Raw genomic sequence first — 24,774 nt, 5'->3', positions numbered from 1 at the left:
AAGAAAGGGGTGTTGCCCTTACCCCGTGTTTTGTGTGCTCATCTCTGAGCTCTGCACTTTCTCTGTGCTCAATAGATCAGTTATACTTTGTTCAAAGTGCTGAAGGGTGATTTGATAGGGTGATGGATGATTATCTTCCAGGTCACTTTCATCCCATGATGCTTGGGGAAAGAGACAGAAAGGTAAATAGATCAATGGAAAGTCTTAAAGAATCCTTGATGTGTTCTTCCTTCTCAAAGCAGCTCAGCTATCTACAGGAGCTGCGGAAAGGGAAGCCATGGGGAATGGCAAATGAAGAATATATATGCTTTGGAGTGAAGCCCATTTCAGTAGAAGAAGGAAACTGTTCCTGAATCTTCTATTTTCTCTGTTAATTTTTTCACTGAAATATTTTAACTAAATCTAATTGGAACATGATAATAACTTAAACCATAGCTGTCAACTTTTCCCTTTTCTTGCGAGGGATAAGGGAATTTCTCTTTTAAAAAGGGAAACATTAAGAGCTATGACTTAAACATGCTAGCATTTCACTACAGAAGAAGAACCTTCCTTATTATCCTCCAGATATTAATTGCACATTGGGTTGGATTCAAAGCGTAAATGTAAAGCAAACATATTCTATTTGAGTAACTAACTTCTATTTTATACTTCCATCCAATCTCAATATGTGTTTTTTCTGGAATGCATTGCTTCCACCCTTAACATCCACACCACTCCTTCTTTCAAAGGCCTTTTTCAAATGTGCAATCTAGGTAGAATAAGTAGAATAAGTAAGCATAAGAGAAGAAGTAGGTTCTGTCCAGAAACATCATGCATTCAATTTCAGCATCTTAAGTGAGCCAACACACTAACAAGGCAGGGTTCTCATTGCAACAACAGGACCCATAAATGAATGCACAATAGTTGAGGATGGATCCTTCCACCATGATATCCATGAATGTTGATTCAGACTAAAAGACTGAAAAGGGGAGTAGGGCTACATCAACTAACCCCACACCTGACATTGTGCACTCTGACTTGCCCCGCCCTCAGTACAAAACAAACATCTGTACTAGGGAATCGTTGCATGAATTCCAGGGGATACGACAAACTGGTATGCATGATATTGGAAAATGGGCTAGTCAGTACTTCTGATGAAGGCTGCTGACTATGCATTATGTCAGTGTTTTTCACCCTATTTTGGGCAAAGGCACACTTGTTTCATGAAAAAAATCACGAGGCACACCACCACTGTGTGCGGAGAGGGAGATGTCATAGCCCCGCTGCTCTCTATGGGGAATCGGATGAGAGCGGACCGCTTGTCCGCTCTCATCCGATCCCATCCGATCTGATCCCCACCCAGGACGGATGGAAAATAGGGTGGACACAGTCCGGCGCCTGCCTAGTGGGCGAAAATTTGACTTTTTTTTTTTAATCTTTCGAATTTTTCAATTTTTCCCACGGCACACCAGGCAACATCTCGCGGCACACTAGTGTGCCGCGGAACAGTGGTTGAAAAACACTGCATTATGTAAAGGGAGAATTTGAACTTGGGGAACTGTTTTTGATGGCAGGGGTTCCCATAACATATATAGCTCAATGCATACTTTATGGCCAATGCCGTCTGGAAATGGGCTGCAATTACCTGATGGCCAATTCAAAGGGGAAAAGGAAAAACTTAAATTTTTCAACAAAAGTAAAGTGTTGGTTTTTCCTTTCCTGATTTCACAAGAAAGCAGCGTGTGCATATATTTAACAAACATGCACATTTTACCTGCCCACAAACCCACTAGGCATCACACCCCAAGGGGCAGAAGTAGCCTATTCAGTATTCAGTCCGAGTGTATTTATAGCCAAAGAGTCGAACTGTGAGAAGAATTTATCAGGGCTCTGAAAGGAGCATCATGAATTATTTACCCCAAAAAATCAAATTTTATAACCCTTCTCAATCTTTCATAAACTGTGTCTTCCCATTTTATTTGAAATTTTACCTGCAATCATAATACAGCATAAGTCAGAGAAATGTCTTTCTGAAAGATTTGTAAGAGCACAGGTAGAAAGCGGGCACACAATAGTGCCTGTACTTGAAAGAATTGCTGGAATGACTAGTTAAGTGTTTAATTTTTAAAGCATGGAGGGGAATGTGACAGATCTCTTTTAAAACTTCCATAACCCCCTTTCTTTCCATTTAGGAGGAAAGAAAGACACAAAGCATCAGTCACACCAGTTCTTCTTTAAAGATCTTCTCCCTCCCGCCCTGTTTCAGAAAGAGCAGAAGGAAGGCAACCTGCAACTCTCCCTCCTGCCAGTTCTTTTTTGTTCCTACTGCAAATTTCTCCTTTTTATCTCTCTCCAAAACCAAAGCAATCCTCTGCACAACCTCCATGGCTGAAACCCAGTTCACTTCTCGCCCTCTCCTACTATCTTGACTCTAGGACGGTTAAATATTCAATTGCCGTTTTATTTTCTCTCTCAATAAAACTGGGTTTTGGGGAAAGCTCTGATGTAGTCTGTGCTGCTCTCTGAGTGGGCATTCTGCTACCTAGGCTAAATGATCTGAAAGTTACCCAGATGTGCTCCTTTGTACTTGGAAAAAGTGTGACTTTCGGCAGCCTGTCCACTATTCAGCAGAACAAAACCAGGTTCAGAGTGGGAAAGGGTCTCCCTAGCACAGGTTAGCTAAACTCTCCCCAGCCATTTGTCTTTCAGAAGAGTTTATTACTTGGCACAAAGTAACATTTCCAGGCATGTATAAAGACATATGGCCAAAGCAAGACAGCAGTATTGTCAAAGGATTCATGGGGAGGGGGGAGTATGTAGTAGCAAGTACACCTTGGGTGTTAAATTGTTCTTCTTGTTGTTATTTATTCTCATGATTCTAGATGGCCCCACTCACACCCAATTTACCATATTCTGCTAGCAGTCAACCCCAAGCATGCCCTGGAGGGAGCTTTCTTCCCCACAAATTATTTTTACTGGTTTTCATGTAAATACATTAACAACACATAACTACCGTAACTTGTCCAGTGATAAATTAAGTTTCATATGCTGTACACAGTATACAAGCAATATGTTTATTTATGCATTATCAATTCAATATGTGTCTATTCTTGAAGTGCCTTTAATTACCCTTCTGTGGCGAGCAAGGTGTTCTGATAGGGCCACATTCCAAATATTCTTTATCTAGATTTCAATGGGGATATCTATAGGTTGTTTCCATTATCGGGCTATTGTTAATCAGGCTGCTGATAAAAAACAATAACTAAACCTCTGAATTTAAGGTAATTGTTTAAATTTGAGTCTAAGGATAACAAGGCAAGAGCCAAATTGGGTGGAAGGGTTGCTGCGTAATTTTGGAAATAACGTGAAACACGTTTTCTCAAAAGGAATATACCAATGTGCAACTCCACCATGCATGAAATAGGAACCTCACTTTCTGCAGCCTTTCAAACATAGGGGAGAGATGCTAGTGCTTATTTTGACTAGACATGAAGGAGTCCAGTGCTAGTGAAATATAATTTTAACAGAAGTCTCCTGCCAATGAGCAGAGATGGTTCGTAGGGATGGGTTGTGCCAAACTGATTGTCATTTATTATCTGCAATTAAGATCCCTAAGTCTTTCCCCCATATTATCCGGAGGCCTCCTGTATCACCCGTATATTGTTCTAGAAGAATGCTATAAATTAAAGACACAACTCCTTTTATTTCATATCTTGATTTGTTAAAGACTCAAATGATGTAAGAGAACGAAGGCCTTCCGCCTTGTGTTCCAAGTATCTTGCAAATGTCCACAACTGAATAGACTGAAACCAGGTTAACTGGGCATCATCTAGTTTCCCCATGAGCTCATGCTTAGAAATTGCAGAAGGTTTCTTTTCTCCCCACGTTTTTAAATTGTCCATATTTATCCTCCTGTTGGAATAATGGATGGTCTAGCAGTGGAGTCAATGGTGAGGGTTTAGGGTCCCAGTCCCTTCACACCATCAGCACTGCCTTTAAAAATGGGTTTTGAATCTTTGATGCAATTTAGACACAGGTTTATCATTCTGTGTGAACTAGGCCTAAACATTAGTTGGTCCAGAGCTGCTGTCAAGAACTCTACATCATCAGGTACAAAAGGTTTGGCTATCTTTGTTTTCTATTTATTTATTTATTTATTTAATTTGTATACCGCCCTTAATCCACAGATGCCAGGGCATTTCACAGCGTAAAAATATAAGATAAAAACACAAAATACATAATAAAAAACAAGAACAGAAACATAACAGACGAATAATCCCTCTCCCATAAACACATTTAAAAGGATATAGAATGTTAATTAACCAAATATGTTATCTAGACATCTTAGAAAAGTAGTTCCAAAACTGCTGGGTTGGGTGACAGTCCCTCAAACTATTGTGGCCAAAAATTGCATCACAAGGCACAAGAATGAAAGAAGCTGCATCTGTTTAGGAATTACCTGCTTAATTTCAGACTCTCCAATCTTGGTCCAGCCCCTCTGGAAAGGCACTGCAGAGCCATAAAGTGTCTGCTGGAAACTGGAGCAGCTCGTAGAAGCCACCCTCTTGTGTGGTAAAATATTCCGTCTGTCTTTTTTATATGAGGCAACTCTCAAATCAGAACATTTAATATAGTCCAAGATAGGAATAGGGTATGAATTTGATTCAGCACACATTTAAAGCTAAATCTTTCAAATTCACATCTTTGAAAACATTATGAAACTGAAACACTGCTATCCTTTGAAATTCACACTTATCCACATTTTGTGATGCTGTGCAGACATGTTTATATTAGCAGAAAGGGTGCAGAAAAAACAAATATATTTATCAGGGGATCTGTGTTATATTGCTTGGAAATATGTGTTTATTAGTAGAAATTCAAACTAAAGTGCTTGGTAATTTTTATAAGGTTTTTTTATTGCAAATTGCTGTAGAAATGTGGAGACTGAGTTTCAGATGGTGACACTCAGAACTGAGGAAACAGAAATAGGAAGGTCTTTCCATCCATAGTCTAAGACAGGGGTCTGCAACCTTTAAGACAAAAAGAGCCACTTGGACCCGTTTCCGAAAAAACAACAACAACTGGGAGCCGCAAAAACATTGCAACATTTAAAACAAATATAACACTACATATATTGTTTCTGGCCTTGATGCTATATATACAGGATCGTGCAGTCAGCTGTCAATCTCAAGAAAAAAGGACAAATTAATAGCTAATTAAAATATTTAATTTACAACCAGGTAACCAGGTTAATGGGACTTTTGCTCCTGAACCTCAGTGCTCAGTGTCTGCACATCAGGGCTGTAAGACGTCACCTTCATTTTCACACAGGCTTGCAAGCTGTCATCTGTGAGGCGTGATCGGTGCTTGTTTTTAATATAGTTCATGTTGGAGAAGACCTGCTCACATACATATGTGGAAGAGACCACAAGGGCCATCGAGTCCAACCCCCTGCCAAGCAGGAAACACCATCAGAGCACTCCTGACATATGGTTGTCAAGCCTCTGCTTAAAGACCTCCAAAGAAGGAGACTCCACCACACTCCTTGGCAGCAATTCACCAAACTTTCACCTGCTTAAGTTTAAAAAGGGGCTTCAAGCAACTAAAAAGGGGCTTCAGGCAACTAACTCCACGCGGAATTCCACGCGACCGCGACTGCATAATCAATGCCACAAAATGCCAAAGAAAATTAACCAGGGCCCCAGTGAACCATAAATCATAATCAGTGCCTGATGTAAATAATAATTAATAATGAGGGCCCAATGTCATCCTCATCATTATAAAAATAATCCCTCTCTTCGTGCCGCCCAGCCTCCCAAGAAAAAAACCCCACTTCAAACGGTCACAAAGCACAAATTCCACGCGACCGCGACTTGCTATGCCCAATAATCAATGCCCCAAAATGCCATAGAAAATTAATCAGGGCCCCAGTGTACCATAAATCATAATCAGTGCCTGATGTAAATAATAATTAATAATGAGGCATTCGTCATTATAAAAATACCGTATTTTTCGCCCCATAGGACGCTCCAACCCATAGGACGCACCTAGTTTTTTTGGGGGGAAATAAAGGGAAAAAAATTTCCCTTTATTTCCCCCCCCCCAAAGCAGGTCGGGGAAACCGAACCAGGTCGAGGAACAGCGGGATGGCGGCGCTTCGCCTCCCTGCTGTCCCCCGAGCTTGTGGGGCTGGCCGATGCCTGTGGGGCGGCAGGCTGCTATCCGCAGCGTGGGGAGCCTTGCCGGGACCTCCGGCAAGGCTCCCCACGCTGCGGATGTCTGCCTGGTGAGGGGGGCGCTCTTCTTTACGGCGCCCCACCCGCCGGGCGGCAGGCTGCTATCCGCAGCGTGGGGAGCCTTGCCGGGACCTCCGGCAAGGCTCCCCACGCTGCGGATGTCTGCCTGGTGAGGGGGGCGCTCTTCTTTACGGCGCCCCACCCGCCGGGCGGCAGGCTGCTATCCGCAGCGTGGGGAGCCTTGCCGGGACCTCCGGCAAGGCTCCCCACGCTGCGGATGTCTGCCTGGTGAGGGGGGCGCTCTGCTTTACGGCGCCCCGCCCGCTGGGCGGCAGGCTGGTCACCTCCGCCCCTCGCCTCCGCCCCTCGCCTCCTCCCCTCGCCACCGCCCCGGAGCCGCAGCAAAGGCTTTAAAGAGCCGCATGCGGCTCTGGAGCCGCAGGTTGCCGACCCCCGGTCTAAGACATAATCATTTCCATTGTACTAAATTTAAACTATGTCGTTTCTGAAATTAGGAACTATTTTAGGAATAAAATCATTATCTTTGCTTCAGGAGTTGATAGTTTTGCATTTCTTCCACCCAATGTTTTCATAACTGATAAAAAAGAAACATATTGGGTGGTGGTATGTGAGTTAATTTTACTCAAGAGTTGACCCATTGAAACTAATGGGCATGACTAAATTAAGCCCATTCATTTCCGTCCATCTGCTCCCAGTAAAACTTAGGTGAATACTACATACAACCTCCAGAAAGTCCCAACATTAACCCTTTATTTTCCACCCATGCTTCAACCCCAAAGCATCTGTTGGTCTTTTTTCCTTGGAAAAGCAAATTATGTATGTGTGCATGCATGCAGTTGGCAAGCCCTGGGTTACAGTGACAAGAGGAGCAACATTTCGTTTTTATCAGTTTTGTGTTGTTTTCATTGCTCCATCTACCATTGCCTGATAGAGTTATCAGCAATTGCTGATAACACCTGGCAGTTTAGGAAGCGGCTCACAGTATTTGTAAGATGTCTAGACAGGTGTAGCCTGACCAGTGGAGTAATTGCCTCTTGGAAACAGCATCTCTGCCTCTTACTGCAGGGAGTGGGAGGCATTGAGCAGTGAGGTGAAGGAAAGTTTGGGGCTGCAGAATAGCACCAGTGGAAGCTCTGGATTGGCTCTGCCAGTCGACTGCACAGCCCTGACCTCACCACTGCCTCAGTGTCATGGTAAGCAGCCATAACACTGCTGGTGGAAGGCTATTGCTAGTTATGCGCTATCAGGCAAGTCACTCCTGGTTATTGGAATAATTTTGGTTTGTTTAAAAGACTCTGGTGCCTCCTTTATTGCAAACTTGGAAAGCAGAGTAAAAACTGGAGGGTGGGGAAAATACAGTTGTGATAATCCCAGTCCAGGACAGTGAAGTCAGTAATTTAACAAGCAAAGGCTTTTTTGAAAATGAAATGCCCTGGCCAAGCAGGATTTGATGTTTAATACGTGGTTTGGTCTGATAAATGTGGCTGGAGCTACGGACAAAGAAGCTCTGCTTCCGACTTGGGTTAATTTATCCTCCACGAAGGAGGGAAGTTGCAGCAGGGCTTTCAGGCGAACGCTAATGCCATACCTCTCTGGTCCTTGCTACTGTTTTGCCTCTGCCTGTAGTCCTTGGATGCCTCTCTCTGCATCTGAATCCTAACAGTTATCTTGGCTAAAGTCCTTCATAAATGCTTGACCTTAATGCTTGTTCCCTTGCTACTTACCAATGCCAACCTTAAGTCCTCTGGTTTGATTCTGTTTTGCCCCCCCCCCCCCATGAGCAAAAGGTTCCTGACCTTTGAAAGGCTCCTCTAAAAACCTCCCTGTGTGTGACAACTAAACAAATCCATTTTTGTAATGTAAACTTTGCATGATAGGTGGTTTGCCATTTCAGTTGTCTATAAACATCTATGCATTTTTATGATATTATAATAATGAATCCCAGCTAACTGGTTTAGTTGCTAATTAAGGGCTAATTGACTTCATTGGGAGTTGGCTCAGGCAGTAATTGCATCCAAGTCTCTGGGAAAGGAAAAAATTCTCTCTGGGCAAATCATAATGTGATTGCTAATGTTGTATTTGGCACCTGGATATTAGGATGTGGGTCTGAGATTTCTGCATCGGCAGAAAAACAAATCTTGCAGCAAGAATGTCTTGTTCAGATTGTTTGAATAAATATATACTTGAAAGTTAACTACATACTCTGGGCGGAATCACTTGAGCATTTACTGCATAGCGACTGTTTTAAATCTTGCCCCATGTCCGTTCCTTATATGGACAGCCAGAGACTTAAGTCTCTGGCCTTCTGGTAGCTGAGCACCATCCATAATCAGATGGAAAAAGAGCATGTGCAGGGATGCCACAGATACCTGCAAGCTTCCTGTTGCAGATACATTTCCTGATGGCTATTACATGTGCAATGGATATTAACATATCAGTGAAAAAAGACCAGCGGTTTAATCTGCAAGCTGTTGTGCAATTAAGGTAATTATACATTCATGGCACAAAATGATTCAGATCTGCATTAATTTATACAGCTTTCTTTCTTACGGAAAGCTTGGCCTATCACGCACTATCCAGAAAACCAAAGTGCTGCACCAACAAGCACAAAACAACCCCCCCCCCACAGGGCCACAAATCCAACTTAATGGTGTAACATTGGCAAATGTCAATATTTTTTCCAACGTAGGCAGTTATCTTTCCACAAGAGTCAACATTGATGGCAAAATCTAGCATCCCCTGAGCTTTGTGAGTGTAGTTTTCTCTGGATAGAAGCATAGAGTGTTTGAGGACTGGGACATACAGAAACTAAAATGCTTGTTTACAATGCTATTGTACTATCAACTTACGAATGCCATCTCCAACTCCTTGAAAGATTCCATCAATGGTGTCTCCACAAATTTTTACATATCACTTGGGAAGACAGGTGAACTAATGCCAGTGTACTGGAAGAAGCAAAGATCACCAGTGTCAAAGCAATGATTCTTCAACATCAACTTCATTGGACTGGTCATATTGTTTAGATGCCTGATTTTCATCTTTCAAAGCAACTCCTCTATTCCCAACTTAAGAATGGAAAGCATAATGCCAGTGGAAACAAAAGGGGCTTAAAAAATGTAGTATAAACACCAACAACTTGGAATTACTGGTCTGCGAGCGCTCCAGTTGGGGAATAGCCTCAAGGACTTTGAAGAAAGACAAACTCAGAACGAAAGGGAGAAACAAGCTAAGAGGAAGGCATGTTTGGCAAATCCTCGCCCTTGATCAACTCCTACCTGGAAACCTATGTCCCCACTTTGGAAGGATGTGCAGATTCAGAATTGGCCTCCACAGTCACTTATGGAACACTGTTAAGACTATATTCATGGAAGACAATCTTTTTTTAAAATAATATTTATTGCAACAATTTAAACACTTACAAAGAAGAAAGAGCAAAGAAAAAACAATACATTACATTACAATACAAAGACGCTACATAACACTAAAAACTAACAAGACAAAACAAAAACAATTTAAAAACACATCAAAAAAAGAAGAAAAAGAAAAAGAAAAAAAATTCAATATCTTGTCTTTCTTTCACATATTTCCACGACCTCCTCACGCCTCCCTTTTTGTATTCCACTTCTATTAATTATTTCAGCAATTCCTTTCCATCTTCCCCTGTTTTCTGTCCTATAATTATCTTAACACATTTTAACCTTATTTTTCCATTAGTACTCTATTAATCTATTTGTACTTAATTCCTTATAACCTTTCTACTGAAGCCATATCACTTCATTCCAACGTTCTTCTAACATTCATTAATTTTACAATATTTCTGTAAATAGTCTTTAAACTTTTTCCAATCTTCTTCCACCGACTCCTCTCCCTGGTCTCGGATTCTGCCAGTCATTTCCGCCAATTTCATGTAGTCCATCACCTTCATCTGCCATTCTTCCCTGGTGGGTAAATCTTGTGTATTCCAATACTTCGCGATGAGTATTCTTGCTGCTGTTGTTGCATACATAAAAAAAGTTCTATCCTTCTTTAACACCAATTGGCCGACCATGCCCAGGAGAAAGGCCTCTGGTTTCTTCAGAAAGGTATATTTAAATACCTTTTTCATTTCATTATAAATCATCTCCCAGAATGTCTTAATCCTTGGGCATGTCCACCAAAGGTGAAAGAATGTACCTTCAGTCTCCTTACATTTCCAACATTTATTATCGGGCAAATGGTAGATTTCTTCAAGCTTAACTGGTGTCATGTACCACCTATAAATCATTTTCATTAAATTTTCTCTTAGAGCATTACATGCCATAAATTTCATACCTGTGGTCCATAACTGTTCCCAGTCAGCCATCATTATGTTATGTCCAACATCTTGTGCCCATTTAATCATAGCTGATTTCACCGTTTCATCCTGAGTGTTCCATCTCAACAGCAAGTTATACATTCTTGACAAATTCTTATTTTTTGGATCTAACAATCCTGTTTCCAATTTTGATTTTTCCACCTGGAAACCAACTTTTTTTGTCCAATTTATATGCCTCCATTATTTGGTAATAATGGAGCCAGTCTCGCACTTTATTTTTCAACTTTTCAAAGCTCTGCAATTTTATTCTGTCTCCATCTTGTTCCAGAATTTCCCAATATTTCAGCCATTTGGCCTCCATATTGAGTTTTTTCTGTGCCTTCGCTTGCATTGGTGACAACCATCTTGGGATTTTCTTTTCTAGCAAGTCCTTATATCTTATCCAAACATTAAACAATGCTTTCCTAACAATATGATTTTTAAATGCTTTATGTACTTTTACCTTATCATACCACAGATATGCATGCCAACCAAATACGTTATTGAAACCTTCTAAATCCAACACTTCAGTGTTTTCAAGAAGCAGCCATTCTCTCAGCCAGCAAAAAGCAGCTGATTCATAATAAAGTTTGAGGTCTGGCAGGGCAAATCCACCTCTTTCTTTAGCATCAGTTAGTATCTTAAATTTTATTCGAGGCTTCTTGCCCTGCCAAACAAATCTGAAAATATCCTTTTGCCACTTCTTGAAACAATCCATCTTATCCAAAATTTGCAATGTTTGAAACAAAAATAACATCCTTGGCAGCACATTCATTTTTATCACAGCAATTCGGCCTAACAATGATAGCTTCAAATTTGACCATACTTCTAAATCCTTTTTCACTTCAGTCCAACATTTTTCATAGTTATCCTTAAATAAATTCACATTTTTAGCAGTCATATTAACCCCTAAGTATTTTACTTTTTTAACCAATGTTAGTCCTGTCTCCTCCTGAAACTTCTCTCTCATTCACAGTTAAATTTTTCTCTAAAACCTTGGTTTTCGTCTTATTCAACTTGAAACCTGCAGCCTGTCCAAATTCTTGAATCAGTTCCAGTACCCTTTTAGTACTAGATTCTGGCTCCCATGCAAGACAATCTTACTAAGGTACGAGTGATCGTCAAAGAAGGAATTTAGGCAGCTGTATGGGTTTTTAAATCAGGAATATGGCACAGAAGTACGCCAACTCTGCATGTGACATACACAATAATGATTGTTTGTGCTTTAGAATGAGGAACAGCAGACACTAACAAATATGCAATGCATAAGAATGTGGATACATGTTGCCAGGCCCTGTAGGTTAGTCAGGTTGCACACTGGTTGAGCAGCTTGGAAGGGCCCCCAATGGCCTGACCTGGCCATGCTGCCATTCACCGGCCTCCCTTCAAGACCCCTGGATCATTCTCAGTTGTGGGCAGTGCTGCAGCTTTTGAATGGGGACCATGCTCAGCTCTTATCTCCTTTTTGGAGATGTCCCAGCCTATTGATCTATTGATCGCATAGCTCTATGGCTAACATAAGATGGTGGGCATCCCCATTCAAAGTGCCACTACCCATCCTCCATGAAAGCATATTCAAAAACCTGGCGAAGGGTGGCATCAAAGCAGTAGGTGTGAAAGCATGTGGCAGCCACAGGTAGGGTGTCCTGTTTGAGGGGTTGTTGGGGGGTGGTACCCCATCATCAACACCATGTAAAGGGTCCCCTGAAATCTGATGTTGACCCTGTGTGCTGCAGAGTCACAGATCTGCTTTAGCTTGTAACTGTGCCAAGCATAAGATACTAGCTTTCATCTGGTTTACACAAACACCATTTGGGGAATCCAAGGGGCAAAGTTGGTATGATCATACAGATAAAATTTTGCCACATGAACTTCTAATTCATGCTTAGACTGAAACTCAGTTTGTTGAATAGTTCAGTTTCAGCTAAGCATAAAGTCTTCAGTTTCAGTAGTGTTGGTGAAGCATTTGGAGAAGCTAGTATTGCTAATCGTATGACTTGCGTTAAAAAAGAAAGTTCTAATGTACTTGAGGTGCACGATTCTTATATACTGGATGAACACATCATATTTCACCCTTGCTGCTTGATTACATTTATCCCAATATATTCCAGTACATGAATTGTGGCAGCAATGCAAAGGTAGCAGTAAATATAATATTTCATTTGGTTGGGTGAGAAATTCTTGGTGTATTATTGAAGGTATTATTCAAGCATTTTGGGAAAGGCCATTTTTTATTAAGAGAGAACTCTTGTTAAAGAATAAATAGCAAAGTTCATTTTAATAAAAGTAGCGTTGACACTGGTGTCTCTTTCATTAAAACATAAACAATATTTTTATTATGGGAAGTTGGTCTAGGAATGTTAGTTATGGTGGGCATAATTCAGCCTCATTTAAACTTGTTTAAGGCTGCACCTTGTTGAATGCAGTAGGACTTACTTGTGAGTGAATATGCATACAATTACTCTTTATGCCTCACTCTTTCTTTGTTTTTCAGTTGAACAGCTCACTATGCATATTCACCCTAAGCAAACATGTACAGAATTGCACTGTAAATCTTTTCCATTAAAATTATTGGGAATTAAAATGGTTTGGTTTTTGCTGGATCATTCCTCGTGTGTTCCAAAATTTCTCACATATTATTTTTGCACAAGGCTTCAAGAACATCAATAAAATAGGACGATCCTTTGCACCAGCCCCATTGAAGCAGTTAGCATGGCACACTATTTCAGTACACTTTGCACTAGAATATGCCCCAAAATGAATTTAATCACTATCCAACAGATGGCATAAGATGTTTGCTATGTCTGTATACTGGAATGAAACAGTAAGCTCCAATCCCCCAGTCCCCCAATATGAATTAGGTGCAAGAGAAGAAAGATCTGTACAAAACCATTGTATCTAAAAAGTTATAAAAAGGTTGACCATCAACTCTGGTTTTGAAATATTATATTTGTTGGAGCAATCTTGCTTTAAAAATCAGCCAGTTCAAAACATAGGAGCCAAACATAGAGGGTGAGGTCACTTTGCCCCCCCCCCATTTTTTTTTTATAAGGCTGGCCCTCCAAAGTTGATGGGCATTGCCAGTCAAATAGTGTGTACACACCACATCTTTTGATTATGTGGGATGGGGCTTACCTGTCCCCCAATATTTCATTCAAGTTGGCACCCCTGGTTCTAAAGCTTGTTGAAATAAATAGACCCCACGCCTGTATGCTAACGTTTCATACAAACAGGATTGCTTCTTAATGCGAGTTGCCTACAGAACTTTAGGATATTTAAGCCACTTCCTCAAACTACTTACAGAATCAAGGATTCATCTAAGAAAAGCATTTCAGCCCCATTGCTTCTAGCGGTAGAAGGTTCTTAACTCTCCCACTGACATCAGTGAGACCCCACCATGCTTCTGTATGTCTTGATCGTGCCTTAAAGCTGTGTGTGAAGCATTCACTTTTTTGAAGAATACGACGACCTTGAACAAAAAAGTAAGGTCATGCAGAATCGTTAAGGACTACTGGGAAATGATTTATAATGAAATGAAAAAACTGTTTAAAACAGCATTCCCCCCAAAGGCCAGAGGCTTTCCTTTTAGGAAAGATAGAGACAGAGGTACCCAGGGGTCAGAAAAGGTTATTTATGTATGCAACGACAGCAGCTCACATTTTGTTACCCAGAAATGGAAGGTGTGAGAGGTCCCAAAGGAGGAGGAAGGTCAGCTGAAAATGATGGAATATGCAGAGCTAAAGGCCAGCAGGGTAAGAGAACAAGAAGGAGTGGAGGAAGATGAATGGAAATTATTTGTGGAGCATTTGGAAAATAACTGTAAGCAAGTGAAAATGCTGGCAGGATTAATATATATTCAACAGTATAACTGAAATTAAGATTATATGAAAAGGGGAGGGATAGAAATAGAATATGCAGTATGTTTTGGAAGTATAAAGGAACCATGGAAGGAGACGAATGGAAGTTGTTAGATGTAATGCTTTATATTTTATTGTGGGAAATGTATATCTGAAAATTTAACAACTTCATCACTTTTACATCTCCCCCTGCCCCCAGAATGTGGAGGACTTGGTGGACTAGGGCCTGGGAGATCAGGGTTAAGATACAAATAAAACTCATCATGTGATCTTGGGCAACACACTCTTTCAGCCTAAACTATCTCACAGAGTTGTGAGTAGAGTGGTACCTCGAGTTACAAACCCCTCGGGTTACAAACGCTTCAGGTTACAAACTCTGCTAACCTGGAAGAGTTACCTTGAGTTGAGAACTTTGCCCCAGGATGAGAACGGAAATTGTGTGCTGGCGGCACAGTACGCCTCTAGTTAAGAACAGTTTCAGGTTAAGAACAGACCTCTGGAATGAATTAAGTTCGCAGCTAGAGGTACCACTGTATAACATGGGGAAATGGAGAACCATGAGTGACAGCTTGAATGACAGCTTGTAAGAACGGAGAGAGGATATAAATAGCGATGAGGAATAAGAAAATATGCAGCCTGTATGATCCTGAAGCAGGTGTGCTAGGTTTGGAATAATACAAACAAACCCACATATGAAAGGAAAAAAAGAATCTAGAGCACAATGGGAAGTGACTATTCTGGTGAAGCTCCCTGATCCACTAGACCCAAGGCTGATCTACCCTTGCTTTATGTACCCTATAGAAAACCCTTCCCCATCAAATGATCAACACACTGTACCCTTGTTTCACCCACACTCATGAGCACAGGCTTTTTTCAAACTTTTGTGTGGGTGCCTCCCTTTAGAGCACACAGACTGCCTCACTTTGAGGCCCAAAATCGCCTTTTGATAAACGTGTCTCCTCGTGACTTTACAATAGATTCATCACTTTGCTCCAGATTCAAGACAAAATTCTGCTGCACTGATATCTTGAATTCCAGTGGAAAAATCAAACCTGTGAAGATTTTGCTCAGCTCTAGTCGCTAGTAAAAAATAAAAAAGGAATTAATTCCAAATGAATTTAGAAATAAGCATTTAAACTATTGAAATGTGCTACAAAACATCTGACCCTCTAAATGGGTTCAAGCGTAACTTACTGTTACCAATCACAAGGTCATTGCTGTAATTTAAGTGCCTCGTCCGGTGCGAAGGTGGGGGGGAGCATTTATAATTGATCGAGCTGTTCCAAATGCTTTGCTCATCTCTCCAGACCACTTTTTCAGCTGCCTGAGGTTAATCACCAAGTCCACCACATGCTAATGCCCTCTGTTACATCATAATTAGGATGAGACTGACGGAGCTGGGGAAGGCTGATGAAATTATTCATTTTTCCCCCCTGAGAAGCCAGATGTTGCCAGATAGATTTCACTTAATTCTCTGACAGCTGCAATAATAGGCGAAATATGCAGCGGAGACTATAGTGACACTGATAACGGCATAAGGAAAGGAATGAGAGGCGTGCTGCGTGGCTACTTCATTATGATTATTCATTACGGTGGATCACCTCGTTTTATGTGGCAATTAGAGAAGACTGGGGAGGGATTTAGTGGCCAAAAATGTGGAGTTATTTTAAATCTGCAAATAGAGGCATGTGTTAAGGCTATGATGGTATATTCCCAATCAGCAATTCACCATGGTTCTGTGGTACTTTGTAATAATAATAAAGAGTTCCACTGTACTGAGCTGGCATTATTAGAGCAATGGATTATTAGGGGACATGGAATCTCCCAACATTCCTACCTACCCTTTTCATTGTCAGTGTATCTTTATTGATCATTGAAACTGTTCAGTGGTCAGAATCAAAAGATCCCACAGTGTAGGCCCATAAAGGTGAACACAGCGCAGCTCACCAAGTCCTTGGTAGAATTCCTAGTTTTATTAGCTGCCCAAACTAGGGGAGAAAGTAGAAGGTTGCTGAGTACTATGTTAGTCCACAAATGGGATTAGCAGACTTCAGGTGGCTGGTGAACAAAAGTTCTACATAATGATACCTCTTGTAGGTGCATACTAGCCCAACAGTAAGGTAGAAGAATGACATAAACACAACAATTATATTTGGAATATAACAGAACTACATTCACTAGCAATGAATAATGACTAAACAAACAACATTTGAGAAAACATATTAATCAGCCCCTGTGGTACTTAATTTTAGAAACTCTTTATAGAGAGGTCCATTTTCTCACTCCTCAATGACTTTTAAAACAATCAATCAGTTGGTCAGTCATCAGATAGAGATTTCTTTCCTCAGAAACAAGCCTCTGCAAAAGCATTAGGGCAACTGAATTTTGGGTCAACTTGTAAGGGTTTTTGCAACATTGCTTTGTATGTTACCTTGAATATAAATGTGGAAAAGTAAAGGGCTTTTGGGAGATGATTTACAATGAATTGAAGAAAATGTTGAAATATACATTTGTTAAGAAACCAGAAGCATTTTTACTAGGAATAATAGGTAATGAGATTAATAAGAAAGAAAGGAAATTGTTTCTATATGCGGTGACAGCAGCAAGAATATTGATGCCCCAGAAATGGAAATGAACTACGCACGATAGAAGAATGGAGAATGAAAATGATGGACTATGCTGAACCTGATAAATTAACAGGAAGGATCCGGAATCGACGCCACCAGAGATTCACAGAAGACTGGAGTAAATTTACAGAATATATGCAAAAATTAAGTGATAATCAGATAACGTTTGTAAGTTTTAAAGAAGTTTTGTGAAAATATAAATTAGAAATATTGTAAAAAAATAAGGTAAAATATAAAATAACATTGTAGTGGAATATTAATTCGAGAAATGTGAAAAAAGTGAGTAAAATGGGGGATTATCAGGCAAGCTGAGGGAAGTCAAAAAGGAGAAATGGGTGATGAAGAGAAAAGATGTTTTGACTGTATAATTTTGTATTGGAAAATGAATAAAAAATTTATATATTAAAAAAGAATATAAATGTGGAACGGCATTTAAAAAAAATAAATAAAATAAGATATTGAGAGCAATTCAATGTCACACTATTTTGATTGTTTCATCAGCACAAATATTTCAGCTTGCTGGCAGAACTATATCTCCTCCCCTCACCCTCCATGCTGTTTCGGGGGTTATTCTGTCATACACCCCCCTAACCAATTTGAGAGACATCGGGGGAAGAGAGGTGAGGAAAGTCCCATTGCACCAGCAGGACTCATTTCACTAGTTTCCACTAGCAGCTCAACTGTTTAATACAACCCAGGCCTTTACAGCAGTTTACATTGCCTCATCAGAGATATTGGAACTACAGACATTCAGTTAGCAACTGATTGTTACTTTAATTTATTGCCTCTTGCTCTTCTGTTTCCATAGAATAAGCTGCTATTCTGAGACTTTTCAACTTGGCTTCTACGTCAGCAGATGTATGCTGTTTTTATCCATGAGAATACAAATCAGATCAAAAATATCTTTGCACCAACACGTTGGTAATCAATTTGTGGTAAAACTTTTAACCAAGTACGTCAAAGATAGTTACTTTTTGCAAATCTCGAATATGTGTATTGTTATATGTGGTGACATAAAATAATTTTAAGAAATGGGGCGGGGGGTGCTTTACATTTCAAGGAATGTAAATGAAATGACCCAGATTTGCATTTTGTGTGTATGTTTAATTTTCTTTTGAATTCAGTTGTATTTTCTTTCTTCTTGCAATAAATCATAATAAAAAAAAGATAGTTGACTTACCTGAGGTAGAAAAATATTTATCTTCCAGGGTATTTCTGTTTTTCTGTTTAGGGATAGAAAAGCTCTTTCTTTTGAGTTCTCCCCACTCCCAATTGATCCTTGTTATGAACAAATACAGTGCACATTTGAGTATGTTAAATATGCAATGACTTTCGGAAATCTCGCCTGTTAGAGTAGAAATCACTATCTCTGTCACAAATGTTTGGACAGCTGTCCATTGTCTGTATAAATTAGAAAACTGTAACAACAACTGTCTCTGAAGAATAACATTTGATAGAACAATGTTCTGAAAACAGCAATAAATGAACCTGTTGTGTTTGGCCAGTAATACATTTGTATTGAACTATTTGGAACCCAAAAGGGGGGAGTTAATCCTAGGTCTTTGGTCATTTTACAGTAACTAAAAGGCAGTAAAAGTAAAAGGCAGGGGTGGCCATTTGGACTGGATCCTGTAGTCCCCAGTGGCCCAGCCCATCTGGATTGTAATCAAGTTGAGGTACATACTGAGCTTCTCCTCCGTTTACTCATCCTGTGCTGCAAGATGGCAGACCAGTGGCAGTGGTTGAGATACACGGAGGTGGGTGTCACAGTGTCCCATTCAATCTAGTGGACCAGCCTTGAGTGTTTATTTGGTTCCAACATATTCTAATCCCGTTTTGGTAACTTTGGTGGCCATTCCAAAATTTCTACACAATATTGATTTGCCTCAGGGCCATAGAAAATGTGCAAAAACAAGCAATCTATTGAGTATTTTATTCTCTCTCTCTGTCTCTCTCACTCTCTCTTACACACACCTTATCCCAAAATCTTTTTTCCCCATGAAAAAAAATCCTAGTCCAATTATTTCTTTCTAGGTAGGGCTGTCACGACTCAATGCTAGACAGCAGTTAAAAGCAGAAGAATTCCAAGGGGAAATCCCATAGGAGAAACAGAATTTTCTCTCAGCCTCAGCACAGTAGGATTTGTGGTATGGTAGCAATAGTTTCTCCATCAAATTTCCAAATTGTAGCCCTCCTCTTTCCCATTTTCATCTATATGAATGAGTGGGGGGGGGGGGAGTGTCCATCCATTTGGATGAAGTGCAGAACAAGAACAAACATCAGGAAAATGGCTAGGGGGAAAACGCTAAATCAGATGATGGGAAGGATGCTTTTATTTTTGCCTAGGGAAGAAAAATAGCTTCTGCAGATAAATTAGTATGTTCTGCAGTTGAGAAGCTTTACTTAGCAGACATGAAGTTTCTCCCCTTTCAGAAGAAAGGTCAAAGAAAGCCTAGAAGAATGGAGCCCAGATGATCATTTTGGATATTGATTTATGTCGCACTTACTAAGACACATGTACCATAATGTCTGAAGAGACTCAGTAGCTAGAGACTCCTTTTACATTTGAGATGCTGGAGGCAGACACAAGAAAAATGATACCTACATACCAAGTAAGTTCCATCTCCAGAAGGCAAACACTAGCATGAAACTAGCTAAAAGAGTGTAATGAGATAATGAAACACTTTGCTTTCACAGTCACTTGCTGCCTGGACATATTTATTTAATCCTGGAGCCGACCATTGAATTCACTAAAGCTAGAAATATACGGTACTGAAAACCAGTGAAATGTAGTGATAGAGCAGGACCTGCGTTCCAGTCACTGTCCAGCTCTGAAGCAGGTTACCTTTATATATTATTATGTAGCTGAACATATTTGCATAGCTGTCAACTTACAGATTTGAAAATAAGGGACCAGCAGCCTTGAAAATAAGGGACCAGCAGCCAAAATAAGGGACCTGCAGCCTCACCTGTTCCAGGCACTCCAGTCTTCCTGTCCTCCTGCAGTCTGGTCAAACTCATGCTGGTAGCTTCGAGAACACTGTCCAACCAACTTTGTCACCAGAGGTTCAACTGAATAGAATCTGAATCACATGCACCACAAGGCCTATGCAGTCTCAACTTAAGATGGCTCCCCGGCCTGGCTTTGCACTGCAAAGTTTGCAGCAGCACGTGCAACAAAATGGCATCCAGCATTCAAAAAACCCCTCAGCTTGCATTAACTAGCCACACACAAGGCATGCAAGCTCCACCCCCCCCCCCAGTCGTTCTTAGACTTCTTATTAGGTGAGCAACACAGCCAAGCAACACAGTTGGAGCCTCCCTCCTCCCTGGCCGGCAGGGAGGGAGAGGAGCTGCTTCCTTTGAAATTTAAGGGACATCATTTAAGGGACATCATTTAAGGGACATTTAAGGGACATCCATCAATAAGGGACAGCAGCAGGACATGGCGCTGGAATAAGGGATATGGTCCCTTCAAATAAGGGACACTTGACAGCTATGCATTTTGGATAGAGGACGGTGTCACTGAGAGCAGATAATGCCAATAGATAAAGTGTGTGAGCATAAGAAAAGATAATAGAAATCAACTGGAACAGAGAGGAATCAGATGGATTTTTTTCACATTGGTAAATATGTGCATAAAAAATTCAAAGTAGCTTAGCGGTAATATAAACAGAGAGAGAGAACAAAGCAGTCAGTGACACAGACTAACAAATTCTTCGCATTCCTTTGGGGCAGCCTATGCAATGAAGGCCCTGTTACTAGTGATAAATATTTTTTGCCAATTATTTTTTAAATTATTAAAAATCGTTACCGAATTAATACAATTTAATACAATTTTCCAAAACTAGTTTCCCACTCTCCTTACAATATATGTCCAAGATAGACTCCCATTGCTGCATTAGTTCTTAATTAGTCTCTAGTTGACATAGAACCGTAGAGTTGGAAGGGTCCAGTCCAAATAGCGATTCAACCTCTGCTTAAAAACCTCCAAGGAAGGAGAGTCCACAAACTCCTAAGGGAGACTGTTTCACTGCTGAACAGTTCTTACTGTCAGAATTTTTTTTCTGAAAGTTTAGTCGGAATCTCCTTTCTTGCAACTTGAAGCCACTGGTTCGAGTCCTACCCTCCAGAGCAGGGAAAACAAGCTTGTTCCCTCTTCCATGTGACAACCTTTAAGATACTTGTAAATGGTTATAATATCTCCTCTAAGTCTCCTCTTTTCCAGGCTAAACATACAGTACCCGGCTCCTTCAAGCGCTCCTCATAAGGCTTAGTTTCCAGACCCCTGATCATCTTTGTTGCCCTTCTCTGCACACGTTCCAGCTTGTCAACATCCTTCTTAAATTGTGGTGCCCAGAATTGGACACAGTATCACTGGTGTGGTCTGACCAAGGCAGAATAGAGTTGTACTATTACTTCCCTTTACCTGGAGACTATACTTCTGTTGATACAGCCTATAATAGCATTAGCTTTTTTGCTGCTGCATCACACTGTTGACTCGTGTTAAGCTTGTGGTCCACCAAGACCCCTAGATCCTTTCCACATGTACTGTCAATAAGCCAAATGTCCCCCATCTTATATTCGTGCATCCGGTTCTTCCCGCCTAAGTGCAGAATCTTACATTTATCCCTATTGAAATTCATTATTGTTAGTTTGGGTCCAGTTCTCCAATCTGTTAAGGTCATTTTGAATTCTGATTCTATCTTCTGCGGCATTAGTTACCCCTCCCAGTTTGGTGTCATCTGCAAATTTGATGAGCATCCCCTCAATTCCTTCATCCAAGTAGTTTATGAAGACGTTGACCAGCAAGGGGCCCAGGACAACATACTGTGGCATCCCACTTGTCACTTTCCCCCAAGATGATGAGGAACCACTAATGAATACTCTTTGCGTCAGTCAACCAGCTACAAATCCACCTAACAGTTACCTCATTCAACCCAGGTTCCTTGCAATAATATCATGGGGGACTTTGTCAAAAACCTTACTGAAATCAAGATACACTATGTCCACAGCATCCCTTTGATCCACCAAATTTCTATTTTTATTTTTAAAAAACCTTAGTAAATTGAAAATTACAGAATATGCAGAATTGGCTAGTTTGACTTGTAAAATTAGAGATAAAAAGAGATTGACTTTAAGGAGAACTGGAAAATATTTTTAGATTTAAAAACTCAGTGTAAATATGTTAAGACACAAATAGGATTTGACTGAGAACAGCAGTGGAAAGGTCAGTGGAAGTTTTTTGTTTTTGTTTTTGCTTTTTGTAGAAGCAAAGGCATGGAGTAACTAAAATATGCAGCATGAATCCAAACTTTGGGGAAACCTTGGAGGAGGCGGAAGTTCAAGGTTGAATCATTGATTGTAAAACCTGAAATGTTGTTAGATTATTTTGTGTGTGTGTGTGTGTGTGTGTGTGTGTGTGTGTACAAACAAACAAACAAAAAACCAGTAAAAAGTTATCAGGATTTTCTTTCTCTCTGGATTCTATCTGCATTATTTAAGTGACTTTTCTAACAGATTATTCATATAGCCAGAAGTCATTGTTCTCATTTATGTCAGAAGCAGGCCAGTGGTGTTTTTTGGTTTTGTTTGTTTGAAAAAAGGAGGAAACCTAAAGATTAAACATTTTTAGCTGAGCATTTTAAATGAGACCCACAGGTGTTTAAAACTGTGCAGCATATCAGTAGTGGCATTATCAGACAGCCAGGATTGGTTGTGTTTCTCTGTTGCAAATATACTAGTGGCAATTCTAGGGCTGTTGCAGTGAAACATGTGTACTGGCTAAACATGATGGGTTTTGGCATAAAAGATTTTAAAAACACAATGAAATCTGCTAGCATCTCTTGTGTTGGCTCAGAGTTGATTTTGCCAAAGAGATTTAGACGTTTCCATCCTGTCACCCCCACTCTGGCAACTGAGTTAATTTGGCAATGGAGATTCTCAATATTGGTGAACCTACAAGTGTTGAATGTCGCTGATAATGAAAGCTTACTTAGTCCACTGAGTGCACACACTTCCTCTCTCTTTCCCCCCTTTTGCATATCTTCTGTTGTTGGGTGTGTGTTTTTTAACACAGATGCTGTATACAAGAAAGTTTAATGATGCTGCCTTGTCAGAGAACTGGGTCACCATATTGCTGCTGATTAGCAAGCTGTTTCTGAAGCAACCTTTGCTTATGCATTTTTTGAAAGTTACTTTCATACTGTCATAACTTCTGGAGGGCACAGATGTTCCCTTCCAATTACTCTTAAGGAGATTTTAAATCTGAACTGCTTTGGTTGACAACTGCACTGTGACGATGCATACTGAAATCAATCCCCAAATTAGCTACCTTTTTTGTTCAGAATGGCAAAGAAAGTTTCTCTCAGTTGTATATAGAAACAATGAATGATATCCAGCAACCACCAAGAGCTGCCAGGACTTACATGGTCACTTTTTTTGCTAAAGCTGTTTAAATGAATGCCAAGGGCAGACAGGCATGATGGATACTAATAAGACTATGGAAGATTTTGTTTACCAAATCCTGATTTGATTGCACTCTACATTAGTCAACTCAGATGAAATGCAGCTTCATATACTACATTATGCTCTTAGGAAGGGATATCAAAACACAAACTACATGCACAGTATGCCTATGCAACACAAAGGGTGCAAACATATGACATACAATTATTTTTCAGTAGTCATTTTCAAATGTGGACCACATTTTATAGATACATTCTGAACATTTATAGAACTAATACATGCATGTGTGTCCTCTGATTCCCTATTCTAGTATACTTCAACTTATTTTACAACTGGAATGGGAGTTTATTTATCACATCTGCATCCTGATGTTTATATGAGTTCAGAGTGGCATGAACTTCACAACAAACTTGTTTAAGGTTGAGAGATGCTGTGACTCACTAGGCCTGTGTTATTAGTTGTATAAATCACCAGGATTACTAGGTAGCCTTGTGCAGCGAGGCTTACCTTTTCAATGAGGGAATGATACTCAGCTATTTCTCTCATCGTAACATGCTGTGCAGCTTCACCTTAACCCCACATGCCCAAACCAGTCAACAAGCTTCATAATAATTTCCCCTTCTTCAACTCTGACTCTCTAACCAGCGCACACACAGTGTCAGCAATTCCCAAGTGACCTCTCTAACTAATAAAAAGGCGCATATATATATATATATATATATATATATATATATATATATGCAGGTTTTGGTGTCTTCGGGTGTCTTCCCGTGTAAGAGTCGGGGTGTCTGTGCGACGTTTCGACGAGGTCTCACTCGTCATCTTCAGGCTGGTGCTTTCGGCTTCTTGTTATAAACCAAACCAACAAAGATCTGCTCACTCCTCACCTCAAACTATGCAAACTATGTTTGCCACGTCTGAGAGCGGCTGAGAGCGGCTGGTGCAGCTGGAGACTCCCCTCCGCCCCGGCCGTCACCATGTAACAAGAAGCCGAAAGCACCAGCCTGAAGATGACGAGTGAGACCTCGTCGAAACGTCGCCCAGACACCCCGACTCTTACACGGGAAGACACCCGAAGACACCAAAACCTGCATATATATATATATATATATATATAATCTCCATCCATGCTTTCACAAAGTATTTCTCATTAAGTTGGTCAGATAAATGGACTGAGGCACCGTTAGTGGGTTGTTTCCTAGACCGGATGGATGGGAAGTTGCCTGCTGTTGATGGGGTTACAGTCCCTCTGA

At 40.4% G+C, this 24,774-nt stretch overlaps 1 protein-coding gene across 1 annotated transcript in view; it reads left to right on the top strand.

Annotated features, from left to right (window-relative positions):
• The window catches only part of LOC309531618 (uncharacterized protein), a gene marked incomplete at its 3' end in the record, with an annotated part of 56,497 nt that overhangs the window by 17,697 nt on the left and 14,026 nt on the right, over positions 1 to 24,774 (top strand). The window contains exon 3 of the mRNA XM_082221205.1: positions 17,862 to 17,974. Coding sequence (XP_082077331.1) covers positions 17,862 to 17,974 — 113 coding nt within the window. The remainder of the gene's footprint in view (positions 1 to 17,861; positions 17,975 to 24,774) is intronic.

Source organism: Podarcis vaucheri, assembly GCF_965113315.1.
Source record: "Podarcis vaucheri genome assembly, chromosome: 4".
Lineage (NCBI taxonomy): Eukaryota > Metazoa > Chordata > Lepidosauria > Squamata > Lacertidae > Podarcis > Podarcis vaucheri.
The sequence above is the reverse complement of the archived record's forward strand: the minus strand, read 5'-3'. Positions and strand labels throughout refer to the sequence as shown.